Raw genomic sequence first — 22,181 nt, forward strand, 5'->3', positions numbered from 1 at the left:
TCCTGTCATGTTCGTGCACTAAATGTCATTTTAGTGCACTTTCATGTGTGGAATCTGCACGTTTCTGTGTCACTCCTTCACACTCATGTCACGTTTACCGTCCACCTCCGGCTGACCCCTGCGGTCCAGCGATGGTTCACACACAGTCTGCAGAATGCAGCTCGACACACGCATGATTAATGTGAGAGAATTCTGCTGGAACTTCATGTCAGAGGAAAGTCGTGCAGCATCAGCAGCTCAGACTGGATTTATCATCAATTCTTCACAGGAGTTTTAGTTCTACATTTCCCTCACGTTTATCAAATATGAATAAAAAGTCACTCTTTGTTTGTACCGCAAGATCCAACAGCTTCAAAAATTTGAAATGCAGATGCACCTGAACATTCTTTTGACATTGTTAAATTTCAAGTGTACACAATTTAAAAAAAAAATAGCAATAAATGTTTTAAGTCAAATGAACAAAAATGATCATGAGTAATGATGTCATCATTACTTGTTAAAGTTACTTCAGTTTTGTCAAAATAATGTTCAGATACATAAAAATGTCAGACTTACCAAACAACCTGATATTTCTATAGTTAATTAATATTTTAATGTTAATTGATCAAGAATACCATAATTGTCCCCCTTTTTTCAACTTCCATAATCTTTTCTGAGGCGCCTCAGCTAAAATGACACAGGACGCATCACGCCAAAAATGGTGTTTTTATCAAGTGTGAAATACAGTTAGCTCGGTGCATTTTGTTAATTTTTTTTCTGGCAGGTCGGTTTTGACGTTTATTAATGTTAAATGTTCTGCAGATACTCCTGTGACAAAAATAACAATGAAATAAAGATCACATGATGAGAAAATTGAAAGAATGAATGAATGATTTATTCAGCACACAAATTCAGCACACAAAACTCCTTATAAAAAATAGATTTTACAGTAGCACATGTAGCTGTAAGGGTGAAATAAAAGGTATTGCAGAGCATAAAAGTAATGAAGGTACTGCAGAGCATAAAGTAATGAAGGTACTGCAGAACATAAATGTAACAAAGGTGCTATGCAGCATGAAAGCAACAAAGGTACTGCAGAGCATTAAAGTAACAAAGGTATTGCCGAGCATAAAAGTAAAAAATGTACTGCAGAACATAAAAGTAATAAGGTACTGTAGAATAAAGTAAAAAAGGTACTGCACTGCATGAACGTAAAGAAGAGACTGCCCAACTTTAATATAATGTAGTACTGCAGAGCATGGTCTCAGGACATGTGCTTGTGCAACACATTGCAGCACCCACCACACTACAGAAAAGCCTTTGGTCCAGGACTGGAAGCACCCACACAGGAAAGTGGCTCATCCTCACCTCTTAAAAGTCAGTAAACATCTATTTATCACAGCCAGCTGAAATCTGGATGTGTCCTTGGCCTACTGTGGTCCTTAAAACCGAGGCACCTGCGTGCTGGATCATGTCCAGAAAGACATCCAGTCATTCTTAGGTCACTGGTTGAGTCCAGGTTTGACAGTCATATGACCAAGGACCCAGAGACATCAACGTCACTGCTGAGATCATGAATTTTTCTACAAGTTCACCACCTTCACCACATACAGATAAAGAACTTTGCATAATAAATTATGCAAAGTTTCTATAATGAGTTGAATCGTGTGTGAGTCCAGAATGTTTTTAGAACCTTAGACCTCAAGTTTTTTAGAAGAAGAACGCAACCCTTTTATTTAATGTTAATTAACATCATTTTTTTTCTTAAATCTTAATTTACTGCTTAATGTATCATAAATGTTTAGGTTCTTGTTATCATATACACACTATTATTATTATTATTATTATTTTATTATTATTATTATTATTAATAATAATACGGCCAAGGGTATTTTTAGCATTGCATTATATTTTTACACTTTTGTGAGGTACGTAACAGAGGGCCATATGGACTCCAGCTTTTTCTGGGAGATGTGCCCACGGCTCTGTGGCAGAATGGTGACACCGCCCTCTGTCTGAAGATAGAGGGATGGCATGCACCAGTAACCCAGCAAACCGGACCTAAATTCACTTCATGATAAATTTGCTTTGCTAAAGGGTCTGTTGCTCTCTCTGACTCACGGCTGTATCCTTTCGGCTGAAAGCAGACAGGGCCTTCCCAAATGTTTGCTCACACTGGGCGGCCTTCATGTGATGACTCACTGAGACCACCAACGAGCCTCTGTACCGAACTGATTTTTGCTGCATGCTCTCTTCAAAAATGTTTTTTGAATGACAAATGGACTTTCAGGTTTTTATGGTAAAACCGACAGCAGCCTGGATGTTGCACTGTCTGCGTCACATGCAGTTTGTCTGTGTCTGATGGTACTGCGCCATGGAAATGAAAGATGATGGAGACGTACCGGGCTCATTAGAGGAGGCAACATGCATCAGAACTTCACATTTGTGACGAGATGGACAGGATTAGAAGGAATATATCAGAGGGACAGCACAGTAGGACAGCATGGAGACAAAGTCAGAGAGGTGAAACTGAGATGGTTTGGACATATAAAGAGATGGGACAGAGGGTATATAGGGAGAGGATACTGAGATGGAGCCACCAGGCAGGAGGAGAAGAGGGAGGACAAAGAGGAGTTTTATGGATGTGCTGAGGGAGGACATGCAGTGGTTGGAGTGACAGAGGAAGATGCAGAAGACAGGGTGAGATGGAGACAGATGATCTGCTGTGGCGCCCCCTACTGGGAGTAGCTGAAATAAAATACAGTCAGCTACATTTGGAAATCAAACCCACAACCCCTCAGTTCATAACAGCTGCCTGAGCTGCAGTTCCTCTCTACAATGTCAAATATGACAAAGAAAGAAAGCAAAGGAGAACTTTTCAGGCAGATTTAGACTGACGTCCTGATGATGTCACTTTCAGAGAGGTTTTAGGTTTAAGCACTGTTCACATGTAAGCGCACACGTGCACGCCTAACATCTGAGCATGTTTGTGCAGCGCTTAGTCCCAGCGATGAGGGACCTCAGTGAAAGGTCACTTCTGAGATGGACAGATTTGTTCTTCCTCTTCAGCCTTCAGGTTTTTAGATTCAGAGAAGCCTGGTTGACTCTCACCACAGGGACAGTGGATCGTGACCCGCGTGAACTCTGCTCAGACGTTAAACACTGATCTGACATTTAGGTGTTGTCAGGTGATCGCAGAGGAACGTCGTGTCATCAAAGGAAGCGTCTGTCATTACCTGTGTGGAGAACGGTAATTCAGCTAGTTATTATATCTAATATAAAGGCTGACCGTGTGTGTGTGTGTGTGTGTGTGTGTGTGTGTGTGTGTGTGTGTGTGTGTGTGTGTGTGGTGTTGGGTGTGTGTGTGTCGTTATCACAGCCACAGTAATTAAGCAATCACACCAACCTGCTATGGTGACTGGGGCACCAAGGGGGAGGTCACTAGGGCCCTTAGGTTGAAAGCGTACATGCATGAACACACACACAGTCAGCCTTCTTTATTAGATCACGACCCGCTCACTGGAGCCCTTATTTCGCAGTTCACATGGTCCTCAGGTCGGCAGGAAACATCACACTGTACTTACTACGTAGTAGCGGCTGGTGAGGGTGCACTTTAATTACAATCCCAACAGGCCAGCGCACGCTGTGTGCCAGTTAAAGGGCAATGAAAATGTACCTGCTGTGTACGGCATGCCAGAGCATTGCAGTGACATGACATACTATCAGTGGTGGGTACAGATAACCAAAAAATTTACTTCAATAACAGATAATCAGATAACTGAAAACTTATCTTCGATAAAGATAAAACAATAAACCACCCAAAAATGTATCGGAAGTTACAGATAACCGATAACAAATTCCAATATTTTCTCTGGTACATTTGCAACTACTAGTAAAACGAATTTAAGTTTCAATGCCATAATAACTTCTACTAATATTAAAAGTAACAACACACCCACACTGAGACCACACTTTTGTCTTTGAACATTATGCCCCTGCTGGAAGCTCTTGTTTACTACAGAGGTCCCAACACAGAGGCACCCTGAGAGCAGCCATAAAGCCAGCTTTCTATCAATTACAACACTCCGTTCAGGCGGAGGTCTTGAAAATAAAGTCATGCTGACTTATGGTTTTGATTTATAAATAACATTAATACCCATAAAATAACTCCACCCTTACCAAAAATAGTACCGATAAGTATATAACAAGTAAACTAGAAGTATACTTGAAATATACTTGCATATACTACTTTTTGGTAAGGGCATTAATGTCAATTCTGTCATTTGTACAAAGTTAAAATATAGCATATATCTTTTAATGTTGAATAATGCACTAATTCTGAGGTTTTGTAACAAACACAGACAAATCGCAAAGGATTCTGGGTAAAAGTGCCTCTGCTAAACACTGATTGGTTCAGTCATTCATTATGTAAACCAACACGTTAATGTGACGTCTGTCGTGTGTTGGTGTTCATTTTTTATTTGTAAAAACAGGCATTTTTACGGAGCCCTGGAAGTGTCATCGCAAAATGTTTTGCATGTGGAGAGAATGTGTGCACATTTTATGATGTTGTAAAACGTGCTTTACACTGTGTGAGATGATTTTTCATGCAGGAATTTTTGGACCGATTTTCAGGTTAATCGCGCGTCCTGCATCGTGTAGTGTACATGGAGTAACAAGCTTTAACATCTCACGACCACCTCCTGATCGTGATCGTATGGTCAAATGAAAATCAAACCTGTTCTATATTATTCTGGTCGGCCGTCGTGAGGTTATCCTCCTACTGAAAAGCTACAAGCACCCAACCACTCGCACTGTGCCTGTGCAAACACTGCAGAGCTGTCTTGTAATGTTATTATTATTATTTTATATTATTTGCTGTTGTTTTGTTTTGTTTTTAAACTTCATTTGTAAAAAACAAAAAAAACAAAAAGCCATTTGCAAAGCCAAAAAGTTGATTTGACAATCATCTGATATAACTGGGGTCAAAACAAATACAACACTGCCATCTACTGGTTCCCAAATGCTTAGTACTTAGGGCCGAATACTGCCATGAACACTACTGGCCAGTAGATGGCAGTAGAGGCCTTGAAAACAAAATTCCAGATATTCCTGTCTGCTACATTTAAAATGCGTGGAATTTAAACAAACGCAAATACAATAACAACATCTATAAACCCCAGAGAATATATTCAACAAAGTTTTAGGCACTAGAGTTTAATGCTGTTGTCCGTGGAGCCTGAACAGAGTGTCTAAATTGCATTTGTCCTGTTGTGAACGTGAGATTACATCATCCTACCCATAATGCACTGCTGGGCTCAGCATGTGCTCACAAAACCTTAAAAATTAGCACATTACTTTAAAACTAAAACATATATCTGATATTTTCACTTTATAAAACTTCAGACATGACAGTAATTTTAAATAACTTGTCCAAAAATAGTTTGGTTAAAATTTGAACCATAAGTTAAAATGTATGCCTCTGGATGACTTAGGTGATATTGCCATCATATCAGTATGGTGTTAAAGGAAATGTTTGGGGGGGGTTTTTTTTTACCACTTCTCTTTTGTCTGCAGAGGATAGAGACACTTTTCATAGAAACTGCTCTCTTCTGTTTGCAGAAGGTATAAACTGTACATCTGTTACAAACTTTTAACAGGTAGATGCTGAACTGATTTTAAATTTTAGAAATGCTTGTCACTGTTAAGCTTTGTTTATTAGTCTAAAAGTTATTGGACAAAGTTAATCAGAAGATAATTGGTCCAATAATGGTTTTAAAGTTATCTAAAAAGATAATCTGATAATGAAAATATTATCTTTGATAATTATCGCTTATCAGAACTGTGCCCACCACTGCATACTATATCACCTTTTATCGTCATTCACTTCAGTCTCATGAATGTCACAAATTGCTTGATGAAAATTAATGATGACAACATACACACAATGCAATGCAACTGGTACAGAAACATTTGTCTGCCATTACAGAGGGTCAGACGTTTCCTGTAGTTCTTGACCAAGTTTTCACACACTGCAACAGAGATTTTGGTCCACTCTCCATACAGATCTTCTCCAAATCTTTCAGGTTTGGAGTTTCAGCTCCCTCCAAGATTTTCTATTGAGTTCAGGTCTGGAGACTGGCCAGGCCACTCCAGGACCTTGAAATGCTTCTTGCAGAGCCCTCCTTAGGCGAATGCAAATCAGATGCGCTGTGTTCACAGCTGGGCGCCGTTCTTTGTTCTACCGGCTGCCACGCGCTCTGCGCTGGATGCTGCCTATATAAAATAATTATTTCGTGGCGGATTAATCATTTTATTGTGCAAATTGGCTGTTGAAAATGGCTCTAATCACCTCCTGAATGACAGAGAAAGCTGCAGCTAAAGAGCTGCAGAAAGCATTTTGAGCCGTCTTAAAAAGGTAATTATTTGACTTGTTTACATTGTCAAGGCTTGATAAAACAGTTGCATGTTTTTTTGTTCTTGTCTGCAGCTGTTACAGTATTTATTCCTGTGTTTATAACAGATTAACTTCTTATTATAATCGTTCAGACGAGCTGCGCTCTGATGCGATCCGCTGTCGTCACCACTCACCCTGTGCACTGCTTCTTTACTCCAATCAACTTGTTCGAGTCCAGCAATTGCTCCAGAGGCTGTATTGTTGGTGTGAATAGTGATGCCGAAGGAGCGAGTGCGCTTCTTTTATGTCCGCAATGCAGATGCCGTGCACGTTGTGAACACATGCGTGATGCATTCATAATATACCCGTAATACTGCCGTGATAATCACAATGCGTCGGATCCGTTTCCTCACTACATGCGTTATACAACCATGATTGTTCATCATATATTCGCTATACATTATTAATATATCCATAATTCATACTGGGACATTTGTCACTTTTAGCCATTTTTGTTGTGGACAACAATTAATCCTCTCCCCAGTGGGATAGGGCCCTTAGGTGCATGTCCATTGTGAGAGACATAATCTAAAAAAAAAAAAAAAAAAATCTGGAAATCACAATGTATGATTTTTTTTAAATAATTTATTTGTGTGTTACTGCTGCAAATAAGTATTTGAACACCTACCAACCAGCAAGAATTCTGGCTCACACAGACCTGATAATTTTTCTTTAAGAAGCCCTCTTATTCTGCACTCTTTACCTGTGTTAATTGCACCTGTTTGAACTTGTTACCTGTATAAAAGACACCTGTTCACACACTCAATCAATCACACTCCAACTTGTCCACCATAGCCAAGACCAAAGAGCTGTCTAAGGACACCAGGGACAAACTGTAGACCTGCACCAGGCTGGGATGGACAACAGGCAAGCAGCTTGGTAGAAGACAACCACTGTTATGATTATTTATTAGAAAGTGGAAGAAACACAAGATGACTGTCCATCTCCCTCGGTCTGGGATTCCATGCAAGATCTCACTTTATGGGGTAAGGATGATTCTGAGAAAGCTCAGAACTACACAGGAGGACCTGGTCAATGACCTGAAGAGAGCTGGGACCACAGTCACAAAGATTACATTAGCTACACATGATGCTGTCGTGGTTTAAATTCCTGCAGGGCAGAAAGGTCCCCCTGCTCAAGCCAGCACATGTCCAGGCCCGTTTGAAGTTCACCAGTGACCATCTGGATGATCCAGAGGAGGCATGGGAGAAGGTCATGTGGTCAGATGAGACCAGAATAGAGCTTTTTGTAATCAACTCCACTTACCATGTTTAGAGGATGAGAACAACCCCAAGAAAACCATCCCAACCGTGAAGCATGGGAGTGGAAACATCATACTCTGGGGGTGCTCTTCTGCAAAGGGGACAGGATGACTGCACCGTATTGAAGGGAGGATGAATGGAGTCATGTATTGCGAGATTTTGGTAAACAACCTCCTTCCCTCAGTAGGAGCACTGAAGATGGGTCATGGCTGGGTCTTCCAGCATGACAATGACCCCAAACACACAGCCAGGGCAACTAAGGAGGGGCTCCGTAAAAAGCATTTCAAGGTCCTGGAGTGGCCTGGCCAGTCTCCAGACCTGAACTCAATAGAAAATCTTTGGAGGGAGCTGAAACTCCAAACCTGAAACATCTAGAGAAGATCTGTATAGAGGAATGGACCAAAATCCCTGCTGCAGTGTGTGCAAACCTGGTGAAAAACTACAGGAAACGTTTGACCTCTGGCTACTGTACCAAATATTAACATTGATTTTCACAGCTGTTCAAATACTTTTTTGCAGCAGTAACATACAAATAATATTTTTGGAGAAATTCGAATTTCAGCTAACCAGTAACAATGGACATTGTGCTTGGAACGGCATGTGAGTCCAGAATGCAATTATCAATGTCCATTGTTCAGTGTTGTTAGCTAATATCCCTAATTTCTCCAAAAAACATTATTCCTTTCCATTTTCCCAGCATTCATCCTTGACCCAAAATATATAATCATACCAAATGTCAGCTCTCCACAGTTTCTCCATGATCTAAGTCATACGTGCATGCACGCATACACGAACACAGAGGTCACTTAGATTTTATATCAACCCAGTCTCACAGCAAGTTGTGATTCAGCTGCATGAAATACACATTAATCTATTGATTCATGTTATTGTGACAAAAAGCGCCTCATTTTTGTCACGGCAGCACAAATTCATTCTAATTCAATCCGTGATGGCTGCACGAAATTAAAAGTGAAGTGGGGGGTCGGGGTGGTTATGGTTAGGGTGGGGAGAAGGAGTAGGATTAGGTCATGCTTAAGGTTAGGGTTGGGGGTAGGAGTAGGGTTAGTAATAGTGAGTTTAAAAAAACCCGTCACGAAAATTTGACTCATTTCGTCACGGGAGCATGAAAAAAAAAACAAAAAAACTTGAGACTGGGCTGTTTATATATATATATATATATATATATATATATATATATATATATACGAGGGCTGTCAGTAAAGTATAGGTCCTTTTTATTTTTTCAAAATCTATATGGATTCATTCATATGTTTTTACGTCAGACATGCTTGAACCCTCGTGCGCATGCGTGAGTTTTTCCACGCCTGTCGGTGACGTCATTCGCCTGTGAGCATTCCTTGTGGGAGGAGTCGTCCAGCCCCTCGTCGGAATTCCTTTGTCTGAGAAGTTGCTGAGAGACTGGCGCTTTGTTGATCAAAATTTTTTCTAAACCTGTGAGGCACATCGAAGTGGACACGGTTCGAAAAATTAAGCTGGTTTTCGGTGAAAATTTTAACGGCTGATGAGAGATTTTGAGGTGATACTGTCGCTTTAAGGACTTCCCACGGAGCGGGACGTCATGCAGCGCTCCCAGGCGCCGTCGTCAGCCTGTTTCAAGCTGAAAACCTCCACATTTCAGGCTCTAATGATCCAGGACGTCGTGAGAGAACAGAGAAGTTTCAGAAGAAGTCGGTTTCAGCATTTTATCCGGATATTCCACTGTTAAAGGAGATTTTTTTAATGAAAGACGTGCGGGCGGATTGCAGCGTCGGCTCGCAGCCACTGTGACGCTCCGCCACAGGAAAAACACCTCTGTTGGAAGCCTTAAGGACAAGTTGGAACATGTCCAGCTGTTAAACAATTTCTCATATACTCACTCCACTGAAAGCCATCAAAAGCCGCCTGGATTTTACAAATGGTTATCAACACAGAGGTGTTTTTCCTGTGCCGCCGCACTTTTATTTTTTTTTTAACTCTATGGATTTGAATGACTTGCAATTACACCAATCATGCTTGAACCCTCGTGCGCATGCGTGAGTTTTTTCACACGTGTCGGTGACGTCATTTCCCTGTGGGCAGGCCTTGAGTGAGATGTGGTTCAGCCCTCTCGGCTGAATTCCTTTGTTTCACACGCTGCTCGAGACAGCGCGCGTTGCTTTATCAAAATTTTTTCTGGACCTGTGAGGAATATCCGAGTGGACACTATTCGAGAAATTTAGCTGGTTTTCGGTGAAAAGTTTAACGGCTGATGAGAGATTATGGGGTGTTTCTGTCGCTGTAAGGACTTCCCACAGAGCGGGACGTCGCGCAGCGCTTCCAGGCGCCGTCATCGGCCTGTTTTGACCTGAAAACATCCTAATTTAAGGCTTAATTCACCCAGGACGCCGGGAGAGAACAGAGAAGATTCAGAAGAGGCCGGCATGAGGACTTTATGCGGACATTCCACTGTTTAAGGACATTTTGTAATGAAAGACGTGCTCGCAAATTTGCCAAGTCGTTTCCGTGACGACTCGGCGAATTTGTGTGCGCCGTGACAGGAAAAACACCTCCGTGTTGAAAACCATTTGTAAAATTCAGGCAGCTTTTGATGGCTTTCAACAAGTGAGTAACTGAGAAATTGTTTAACAGCTTGGGCATGTTCCAGCTTGCCCGTTAAGGTTTCCAACAGAGGTGTTTTTCCTGTCGCGACCCCCTGCGGTTGGGTCCGGCCCGACATGCGACTCTGCCCGCACGTTCTTTCATTACAAAATGTCCGTTAACAATGGAATGTCCGAATAAACTCCTCATGCCGACTTCTTCTGAAAGTTCTCTGTTCTCTGATGACTTACTGCGTCAACAGAGCCTGAAATGTGGAAGTTTTCAACTTGAAACGGCGAGACGACGACGCCGCGAAGCGCAGATCGCCGTCAGGCGCCGTGGGCCATCCTTAAAGCGACACTACCAGACCAAAATCTTTCATCAGCCGTTAAAATTTTTACCGAAAACCAGCTGAATTTATCGAATGGTGTTCACTCAGTTGTGCCTTACAGTTTTTGAAAATATTTTTATCAAACAAAGCAGCAGTCTCTGAGCCATTCCTAAACAATGAAAAAACGACGAGAGGGTGGGCCACTCCTCACTCAAAGACTGCCCACAGGCGAATGACGTAACCGACAGGCGTGAAAAACTCTCGCATGCCCACGAGGGTTCAAGCATGTCTGATGTAATCACACGTGATTCAAATCCATATGGTTTTTGAAAAAAATAATAAGGTCGGATACTTTTCTAACAGACCTCGTATATATATATAATCATCATAATCATAATAAGAAAATAAAGTAAATAAATCTCTCTCTCTCGCCTTCCATGGTGCAGGTGGTATGTGTGTTCCTCAAGCTTGGGTCCTCTACCAGCGGCCTGGGAGTTTGAGGGTTTGGCACAGTATCTTCTGGACAGAGATCTCTGATGTTGTGCCTGGAAATTGCTGGAAATTGCTGGAGCTACTCTTCCAATTTGGTGGTTACAGCTCCTAGTGCTCTGTTACCACTGAGACCACTTTGTGCTTTACCTTCCACATCTGCTCCAGTTGGTCCTTCAGCCCTTGGTACTTCTCGATTTTCTCATGCTCCTTCTTTTTTTGTTGTTGTCAGCTGGGATCGTCACATCAATCACAACTGCGGTCTTCTTTCCCTTGTTAACCACCACTATATCTGGTTGGTTGGCCAGCAGTTGCTTGTCTGTCTGGAATTTGAAGATCCACAGGACCTTAGTCCTGTCGTTCTCAACCACCTTTGATAGCGTCTCCCATCAGGACTTGGGAACTTCTAATCCACATGTGGCACAGATGGTCCTGTGCACACTTCCCGAGACTTGATTGTGCCTCTCATTGTACACTGTCCCAGCTTGCATCTTGGATCTTGCTCCTATATCCTGGACTGTTTCTGGGACACATTTGCACAGCCTGCAACTTGGATCCTGTCAGGTGTGGTAGACTCCTGCCTCTATGGATCTGGTGCTTAGTGCTTGTACTTGTGCTGCCAGAGCGTCTGTGCTGTCCTTCAGACCAGCCTTTTCTAGCCACTGTTAGGTTGTCTTGATGTCAGTCACCTCCTCTCTGTCAATCGTACATCCCACGGAGGGGCTTGGTCTTCCATGATATCTTCTTCTCCTGTCCCTTATCAATGTCTGTCTTCAGCTGCCTGAGGCATTCTTGTAGCAGCTGATCTCAGGGAGCCATCTTTCTGATGTATTCATGGTTGCTGCTCATCTCATCCTGGACTGTGACTCTGACACTCACTAATCCTTGCCCTCCCTTCTTGCGTTGCTCATAGAGCCTCAGGGTACTGGAGTTTGGGTGGAAACCTTCCTTGAGACAAGGAACATACATACAGTAGGAAAATAGTCCCTGAGATCAGGGGAGAAGAATTCCTCAGACAGCTGAAAACAGGTGGTGATAAGGAGCAGGAGGAGGAGATGTCATGGTATCATGGAAGACCAAGCCCTTCCATGGGATGCACCACTGACAGATCGAGAAAGTGACTGATATCAAGACAACCTACCAGTGGCTAGAAAAAGTCAGACTAAAGGCCAGCACAAAGGCTCTGGTTATGGCAGCACAAGAACAAGTCCTACAGACCAAGTCCATAGAGGCAGGAGTCTTCCACAGTCAACAGGACCCAAGCTGCAGGCTGTGTAAATGTGCAACAGACACAGTTCAGCGCATAGTAACAGGATGAAAGATGCAAACCAGCACAGTGTACACGAGGCACAACCAAGTGTCGCAATCCTGTAGAGGTACATCTGTGCCGCATACAGATTAGAAGTCCCCAAGTATTGGCGTATTAGCCAGCCTAGCCAGGTCGGCTAATGCTAGCACCACCTCCAACCGCAGTGAAGTTAAAGTTGGATTGTTTAACATTTGCTCACACACAGGCAAAGGACTTCTCCTCCGGGACCTCCTCTTCAACCTTAAGTTGTGTCTGTGCCTGATTTTTCCCAGCTGAATGAAGCAACACCTGGGTTTATTGACCTCTGTCAGCCCCACCTCATCAGTCAGGGAGATGGTCTCGCGATAATCTACCGCGAGATGTGAAAGGTCTCACCTTTCTCCATCCAAAGATACTCATCATTTGAATTAGTGTCTTTACAAATAACTGGACCAACACCGATCATAGTAGCTAGCCACTGTGTATCATCCACCCAAAAACAGTAAGGACTTCTTCAATGAATTTTCTTCCCTTCTCACCCACCTCTACACACACTCTCCAAACGTCATTGTGCTTGATGATTTCAAAATCAGTATGGACAATCTGAATCATTTACTTGCTATGGATTTCACATCATGCATGGACAGCTTTGGTTTTCAGCAATATATGCATTTTCCTACTCATTCAAAAGGTCACATCCTTGACATGGTGTGCTCCTCTGGTGTCTCTCCTTTCAACTGCTCTTCTACTGACCTCCGTATTTCTGACCGTATGCTTGTATCTTTTAATTTAAATCAAACTATTTTCAAAACCAAGCTCTCACGTACCATCCTATTCCATATTATCAAGAGCATTAATTTGGCAACTCTCACTTCTGGCATCAAAACACTTCTCAATACCAGCATTCCCTCTACCACAGATGAACTGTTTTTTTACAACAGTCTCCACCCCCTGCTGGACTCACTTGCTCCCTTAAAAACCTGGACTGTTTCATTCACCCACTCTGTAGCATGGTTTACACCTCAGCTCCGCCTCCTCAAAGCTAAAGGTCAACAACTGGAAAGACTCTACAATAAAACCGGTCTATTTACAAAGAAATGTACCATCACCACATTCTTCATTATAAGGACGCAATCAGTACAACCAAATCACAATATTATGCAGGTCTCATTAGTGCTGATGATGGCAACCCTCGGACTTTGTTCTCTTTAATTAATAACTCCCTCCACCCACCAGACTTTTTCCCTCGCACTTCTACTCCATTGATCACTGTAACACACTTATTAACTTTTTCAATACAAAGATTGATAATATCCACCAGCAACTAACCTCTAGCTCCTCCTGCAGCTCACCCCCTCCTGTCTTCCCTGTCCACACCCCTCAGCCACTTTCACGTTTCCACCTTCCTTCCTCTGCTGATATACCTGAACTTATCAGGAAATCTAAATCATCTCTCCCGACACCCCTTATCAAAGCCTGTCTCCCCTCCCTGTTACCTCTGATTACTGCTATCATCCAGTCCTCCCTCACCTCTGGTTTTGTTCCATCACCTTTCAAATCTGCTGCCATTCTCACAAAACCTGGCTCAGATCCAAATAATTTCAGCAACCTTCGTCCTATTTCCAACTTGCCATTCATTTCAAAAATCCTGGAAAAAACGGTTGCATCTCATGTCCAATAACATCTCTCCAATAACAATCTATACAAACAGTTCCAGTCTGGTTTCTGTCCCCACCACAGCACAGAAACGGCTGTAATTAAAATAATCAATGACCTCCTGATGGCACCAGACTCCTATGCATCCTCATCCTCCTCGACCTGAGTGCAGCTTTTGACACCATTTCCCATTCCAACCTCCTTCATAGACTGGCAGCTATTGGTTCATCATGCACTCCCTCACTCAGTATATTCATTTAAAAACATTCACATCATAGTCATCTCCCCTCTCCTCCAATGTTCTCCAAGGCTCTGTCCTTGGTCCCATCTTTTTCATTATCTATTTTCTCCCCCTCGGTAACATATTTCAGAAACATAACATTCACTTTCATTGCTATGCAGACAACACCCAGCTCTACCTTTCCACCAAACCCACCTCCATCCTCCCTACCACCTCCCTCTGTGATTGCTTGCAGGAAATCAAACCCTTGTTTTCCTATAATTGTCTCAAACTCAGTAGTGACAAAACCAAGGTTCTCCTTGCTGGTTCCAAATCCACTCTTGAAAAAGCTAGCAGTTTCACTATTACTATTGACAACTCCTCCGTCTTCCCATTCCCTCATATCAAGAGTCTGGGTGTCGTCCTTGATGGTACTTTGTCATTTCAAACCCACATCAATAATGTCACCCGGTCTGCATATTTCCATCTTCAAAATATTAATTGTCCACACCCGTCACTCATTTCTGTCAGCACTGCCATTCTGGTCCACTCTCTGGTCGCCTCCCGCCTGGATTATTGCAACTCTCTTCTCTTTGGTCTCCCCCAAAAGCTTCTTCATCAGCTCCAACTGGTTCAGAATGCAGCAGCTCGGATCATCACAAGAACACTATTCGTTCACCATATCACCCCTGTGTTCAGCAACTTCACTGGCTTCCAGTCACTCAATGCATTAACTATAAACTCATCCTTCTAACCTTCAAGGCACTCCATAACCTTGCTCCTCCGTACCTCATCGAACTTCTTCACACACACACACACCCAGCCCACAGATCATCTTCTCTCAGCCTCACCATTCCTCCTGCCCGCTTGACCACTATGGGATTTAGAGCTTTCAGCCGCTCTGCCCCCCACCTTTGGAACTCCCTTCCACCGGATATCCGTAACATTGACTCTCTGGTTATTTTCAAGTCATGTCTCAAAACCGACTTCTTCAAGAAAGACTATTCACCATGAGTTCCACTCATTCACTGGATAACTTTTGGTTTGTTTGAAATTGTTATGTAATTTCTTTTTAACTGTTAAATGTCCTTTTAAGTTTTTCATTCTAATTTGTTTATTATTATGTTTTTAAATCTGCTTATTGCTGCATTGTAATGGTGTCCTTGATTTTTTTGAAAGGCACCTATAAATGGAATGGATTATTATTATTATTATTATTATTATTATTATTAAGTCCCTATGGGAGATGCAACCAAAGGTAGTTGAGAACAACAGAGCTAAGGTCCTATGGGACTTCAAATTCCAGACAGACAAGAAGCTGCAACTAACCAATGTAGTGGTGGAAATGAATGATAAGAAGACCACTGTTATGATCTATGTGGTAATCCCAGCTGACAGCAATATCAGAAAGAAGAAGCATGAGAAAACTGAGAAGTACCAAGGGCTGAAGGAGTAACTGGAGCAGATGTGGAAGGTAAAGTCCAAAGTGGTCCCAGTGGTAATACAAGCACTAGGAGCTATCAAATCCAAATTGTGGCTCAAAAAGTGGCTCGAGCAGGCACAACATCAGAGGCCTGTGTGCAAAAGAGTGTAGTCCTAGGAACAGCTAACATACTGCACCAAACTCTCTAACTCCCAGGCATCTGGTAGAGGACCTGAACTTGAGGAACACACATACCACCCTCCCCAGAGAGTGTAAGAAGAAGATTTATATGATTGTTGTTTCTTTAATTTCTGCTCTTCTCTCCAGATCTCTGGCAGGAAAAATTCAAAAAGTGTCACATGGAGAACACCACCTTCCTGCACCCAAAGAAGGGCTGCCACCTGAACTTCCAGGAAGAGAATGACATTGTCATCTACATGGTCAGCTTCCTGGGAAGTTTGGCTGTGTTGCCCGGCAACATCATCTCAGCACTGTTCATGGACAAAATTGGAAGAATCAAGATAATAGGTGAGATAAACAGTCAGCTAAGTTCAGACATCCAGAGTTTTAGGTATCACCATCATAATCTTCATGTATGTCTTCAGGAGGTTCTATGCTGGTATCATCTGCATGCACGTTCCTGTTGCTGTTGAGTTTCAGCCAAGGAGCTGTGATATGTTGGCAATGTCTGTTCAACGGGGTGAGCGTGGCAGCTTGGAATGGCCTGCAGGTCATTTCAGTGGAACTCTACTCCTCCTCCAAAAGGTCTGTCTCACCTTTGCATCACCACAGTCCAGCACGTCTCAAAGATCTCAGACACTTTTGTCTCTCAAAAACCCACATTAGTGAACTTCACTGCTGCACAGTATTGAATTTTGTCTTTTCTTAAAGAATGTTCATATTTAACTTTAATATACACAATAATTCACTTATAGCCATGAAGCTAAAAATCTCTATGATCTTTTCTACATGAAGCTCATGTTTTTTTAGCTGGTGATCACATAATGCTGCAGTACGTTTCCCTGTGAAGATCATGGGTTCAGTTCTTTTGTGTCTGGAATCACTGTGAAAATAAAACCGCGTAAGATAAAAACAATCACTCAGTGCCGCGGGCCGTTAAATTGGAGAGCAGGGCATTGTTGCTGAGACATCTTTTTCTTTCTATGGTCAAAACATCATTCATGAGTTTGCTCTGTTATTTGAACCTGCTGCCACATGCGCCGTCATATTAACCTAAACTCTTTGACTCTGCAGAGGGACGGCATTTGGTGTGCTAAACACGATCTGTAAGTTTGCAGCCATCATTGCCAGCTTCATCTTTGCAGCGTTTATTGGCATCACCAAAATCATCCCCGTCTTCCTGGCCTTCTCCGCCCTTGTCTGTGGAGGTCTGCTGGCCCTGAAGCTGCCAGAAACCCGGGAGAAAGTCCTCTCTTGAGGAGCCAAACCCAGCAGCCTCCGGACCCCAACCACAGCTGAGCCATGGCTACCTTTATGTTGCTGTTTTTTGTTTGTTTTGTTGTTGTTGTTGTTGTTGTTGTTTTATTAATTCAAAGGATGGTTGTGTGACCATGTGTATGTTGGTGGTTTCAAAACATATCTGGTTGTACATCAGGGCTCACCTACCCTGCTTCCAGAGGCCAGTATCTTTGCTCCCAGAGCTAACAACTCTGCTCCCAGAGGTCACCCAATCTTGGTTTAGGAGGTCACTTACCCTGCTCCTGGAGGTCACCAACCTGCTTCTGGAGGCCACCAACTTTGTTCCTGGAGGTCAACAACCCTGTTGCCACATGTCACCATTTGTATTTGCTGCAGCGATGATTAATCATATCTGCTGTGTCCTGGCTCTTGATTGGTTGAGCAGAACTGAATTAATCAGTTAGACATAGGTGGTGCCAGGAAGAGGTCAGGTGACCTCCCGGAGCAGGATTGGTGACCTCTGATTTACAGAATATTTGCAGCCACTTTTAGCCAATCAGCTGCTGAGCATCACCTGATATGAAATGACCTGTTTCTGTCTGGAGTCCTCAGTGTTTTTGTTTTCCTTAAGCTTCATATTTTAAAGGCGATGTCATTCACGTTAGCATGTTGTACTTGGAATGTTCCTGCTCCACTTCTTATCCACACTAAACCCAGTCTCTTTATTCTAAACTCATATCTTCTGCTCATGTTAACCCTCTCTGGAGGACAAGGTCACTCTTTGAAAGAAATCCTGTTTTGTATAAATAATACTAGAGGACTTCAAACATCGTATAAAACTATTATTAATGTGTTTCTGCTGATATTGCTACATTTCTACAGGTACTTTTACCCTTGATGGTATTTCTACTTTCATTTTCATGTCTTCCTTTGTTACTCAAAAAGTTAAAAAAAAAAAAAAAAGCCACGGCTGTTAGTTAGTAGTTAACTAATAGTAAATAAGTGTCTTTTCCGCTTTGGCTAGCTTAGCGCTAAGACCTGCAGTGTGTTAATTATATGACCTCATTTTGGATTTATTCTACCATTTACTTTCAATATGAGATTAATAAAACTGTTTAAACCAGCGTTGATACAAACTAGTATATTAGAGAAAAAAGCTGCTGCAGCACTGACATCCTGAGCATTAGGCAGCAAGTCGTCAGTGTTATTTTGAGTGTACAATAGATTTATTTAACTCTTGGCGGCTGATCCATTAAAGTATTTATTTATTTCTATAGTCATTTTTCAAAAATGGGATTTTTCACCAAAGAAATGACTGAAGCTAAGTACTATCACAGTGCTATCAGCGTTTTAGCATGACTCTGGTTTTAAAAAGTGAACTTATCCTTTTGATTTACTTTTTTATAGGCAGATAGAGTTTCAAAAATGTGTCCAGATCCAGCCGTGGTTTGATTTTTAATTTTTGTTCGTTTGTGGGTCTGTAACTGTTCTTCGTCTTCTCTAAGTGGTGATAATCTAGAATAGTAAAGTTTAATCTGTCAAATCTTGCCATGACAAAATGTAACTGTTCCGTTTTTCTTAAAGCTGTAAAATATATGTAGGTGTTTTAATGCTCGTAATGTTCTGCTGAAGAACCGTTTTACAGAACCTTTTTTAGTTCTGGTCCACATGGACCGGCTGGTACAAACTGTGGATCTACTGAATCAGTAAAACTGATACAGTTTCCTGATGAATTGTAGACACAAAAGGGTAGTGTAACATTAATGTAGTCACAAACTTTCATGTGGTTTTGCCTGATGCAATGTAAAAGAATTTAAAAGTAAATTAACAGATTTTAACTCTGCTGTTAAACAGAAAGAAGGTGAAAACATGATCTGACACAAATCTGGAAAGTTCTTACTTTGTCACATGACATCAGAGAGTGAACGTGTTCCCGTATCATAACCAACTGGGGTGTGTGTGTGTGTGTGTGTGTGTGTGTGTGTGTGTGTGTGTGTGTGTGTGTGTGTGTGTGTGTGTGTGTGTGTGTGTGTGTGTGTGTGTGTGTGTGTGTGTGTGTGTGTGTGTGTGTGTGTGTGTGTGTGTGTGTGTGCATGCAGTTCAATTTATAAACGGCACCAAACCAAACAAAAATTCCCTGCATACAGGTAAGGCCTAACCTTACCACCCACCCATCCTCCTTTGAAGGAAACACTGATAATAGAGGTGAGGAAAAACTTTTACTTTGATAGGAAAAAACCTCAACCAGACCAGACTCAGTGAGGTGACATCTGCTTTAGTCAAAATAACAATAACAAAAAAAACAAAAACAAATGAGAGGTATCAGAGGACTGATGCAAACCCTGCATGCACTCCAGAAGGTAATCATCTCAAGATGTCTACCCAAGTAATATTTCTGCCAGGTTTGCTGAAAACCCATCCAGCCACTTTTTTAAACTTATCTTGTTCAGAGACACACACATACACAGAGGACTGACTAAAATACCCTGCTTTGTCACATCATCAGAATGCATGGTGTAAGTACAACAAAGAATCATCAAACATACAGACACAGAAGTGTTGCAGCTTTAGCACCCAAATGCTCAAAGGACATCAAACAGTGAAGAGCAGTCTCAGAAAATGGATTGCAGTTGGCAAGTCATGGTGTATGTGTGTGTGTTTGTTGTAAAAGCAAGGCAGCACACACCTGTGCGCGTGCAGCACAGAGTGTTTGCTTTGTCCGAGGTGTGAAGCACACACTGCTGATGTGTTCACCAGCTTTATCACGATGTCAGACTGCAGAGGATGTGAAGAGCAGAGTGACACTTTATACAAAACTTTGAATTTACTTGGTTTTGTTTTGTCGGTAAAACTAATGATGGACAAGTTTGAATAATTCAGAATTTTGGAATAATTTAATCCAAGCAGTGTTCCTGTCATGTTCGTGCACTAAATGTCATTTTAGTGCACTTTCATGTGTGGAATCTGCACGTTTCTGTGTCACTCCTTCACACTCATGTCACGTTTACCGTCCACCTCCGGCTGACCCCTGCGGTCCAGCGATGGTTCACACACAGTCTGCAGAATGCAGCTCGACACACGCATGATTAATGTGAGAGAATTCTGCTGGAACTTCATGTCAGAGGAAAGTCGTGCAGCATCAGCAGCTCAGACTGGATTTATCATCAATTCTTCACAGGAGTTTTAGTTCTACATTTCCCTCACGTTTATCAAATATGAATAAAAAGTCACTCTTTGTTTGTACCGCAAGATCCAACAGCTTCAAAAATTTGAAATGCAGATGCACCTGAACATTCTTTTGACATTGTTAAATTTCAAGTGTACACAATTTTAAAAAAAAATAGCAATAAATGTTTTAAGTCAAATGAACAAAAATGATCATGAGTAATGATGTCATCATTACTTGTTAAAGTTACTTCAGTTTTGTCAAAATAATGTTCAGATACATAAAAATGTCAGACTTACCAAACAACCTGATATTTCTATAGTTAATTAATATTTTAATGTTAATTGATCAAGAATACCATAATTGTCCCCCTTTTTTCAACTTCCATAATCTTTTCTGAGGCGCCTCAGCTAAAATGACACAGGACGCATCACGCCAAAAATGGTGTTTTTATCAAGTGTGAAATACAGTTAGCTCGGTGCATTTTGTTAATTTTTTTTCTGGCAGGTCGGTTTTGACGTTTATTAATGTTAAATGTTCTGCAGATACTCCTGTGACAAAAATAACAATGAAATAAAGATCACAATGATGAGAAAATTGAAAGAATGAATGAATGATTTATTCAGCACACAAATTCAGCACACAAAACTCCTTATAAAAAAATAGATTTTACAGTAGCACATGTAGCTGTAAGGGTGTATACAGAGGCAAAAGCTTACACCCCTTTTACCATATATATATATATGGTAAAAGGGGTGTAAGCCCTTATATATATATATATATATATATATATATATATATATATATATATATACTCAACAAAAATATAAATGCAACACTTTTGGTTTTGCTCCCATTTTGTATGAGATGAACTCAAAGATCTAAAACTTTTTCCACATACACAATATCACCATTTCCCTCAAATATTGTTCACAAACCAGTCTAAATCTGTGATAGTGAGCACTTCTCCTTTGCTGAGATAATCCATCCCACCTCACAGGTGTGCCATATCAAGATGCTGATTAGACACCATGATTAGTGCACAGGTGTGCCTTAGACTGTCCACAATAAAAGGCCACTCTGAATAGTGCAGTTTTGTTTTATTGGGGGGGGATACCAGTCAGTATCTGGTGTGACCACCATTTGCCTCATGCAGTGCAACACATCTCCTTCGCATAGAGTTCATCAGGTTGTCAATTGTGGCCTGTGGAATGTTGGTCCACTCCTCTTCAATGGCTGTGCGAAGTTGCAACGACGAACTGGAGTCAGGTCGAGACCCAGATGAGGACGACGAGCATGCAGATGAGCTTCCCTGAGACGGTTTCTGACAGTTTGTGCAGAAATTCTTTGGTTATGCAAACCGATTGTTTCAGCAGCTGTCCGAGTGGCTGGTCTCCGACGATCTTGGAAGTGAACATGCTGGATGTGGAGGTCCTGGGCTGGTGTGGTTACACGTGGTCTGCGGTTGTGAGGCTGGTTGGATGTACTGCCAAATTCTCTGAAACGCCTTTGGAGACGGCTTATGGTAGAGAAATGAACATTCAATACACGAGCAACAGCTCTGGTTGACATTCCTGCTGTCAGCATGCCAATTGCACGCTCCCTCAAATCTTGCAACATCTGTGGCATTGTGCTGTGTGATAAAACTGCATCTTTCAGAGTGGCCTTTTATTGTGGACAGTCTAAGGCACACCTGTGCACTAATCATGGTGTCTAATCAGCATCTTGGTATGGCACACCTGTGAGGTGGGATGGATTATCTCAGCAAAGGAGAAGTGCTCACTATCACAGATTTAGACTGGTTTGTGAACAATATTTGAGGGAAATGCTGATATTGTGTATGTGGAAAAAGTTTTAGATCTTTGAGTTCATCTCATACAAAATGGGAGCAAAACCAAAAGTGTTGCGTTTATA

The 22,181-nt window shown here is 41.8% G+C and overlaps 1 protein-coding gene across 1 annotated transcript in view; it reads left to right on the plus strand.

The window, feature by feature from the left end:
• The window catches only part of sv2ba (synaptic vesicle glycoprotein 2Ba), an 84,272-nt gene extending 67,092 nt beyond the window's left edge, over positions 1-17,180 (plus strand). The window contains exons 10-12 of the mRNA XM_034184524.1: positions 16,010-16,210; positions 16,288-16,447; positions 16,937-17,180. Coding sequence (XP_034040415.1) covers positions 16,010-16,210; positions 16,288-16,447; positions 16,937-17,120 — 545 coding nt within the window. The 3' untranslated portion in view covers positions 17,121-17,180. The remainder of the gene's footprint in view (positions 1-16,009; positions 16,211-16,287; positions 16,448-16,936) is intronic.
• The last annotated feature ends 5,001 nt before the right edge of the window (positions 17,181-22,181 follow it).

Source organism: Thalassophryne amazonica, chromosome 2 (genome assembly GCF_902500255.1).
Source record: "Thalassophryne amazonica chromosome 2, fThaAma1.1, whole genome shotgun sequence".
Classification (NCBI taxonomy): Eukaryota; Metazoa; Chordata; class Actinopteri; order Batrachoidiformes; family Batrachoididae; genus Thalassophryne; species Thalassophryne amazonica.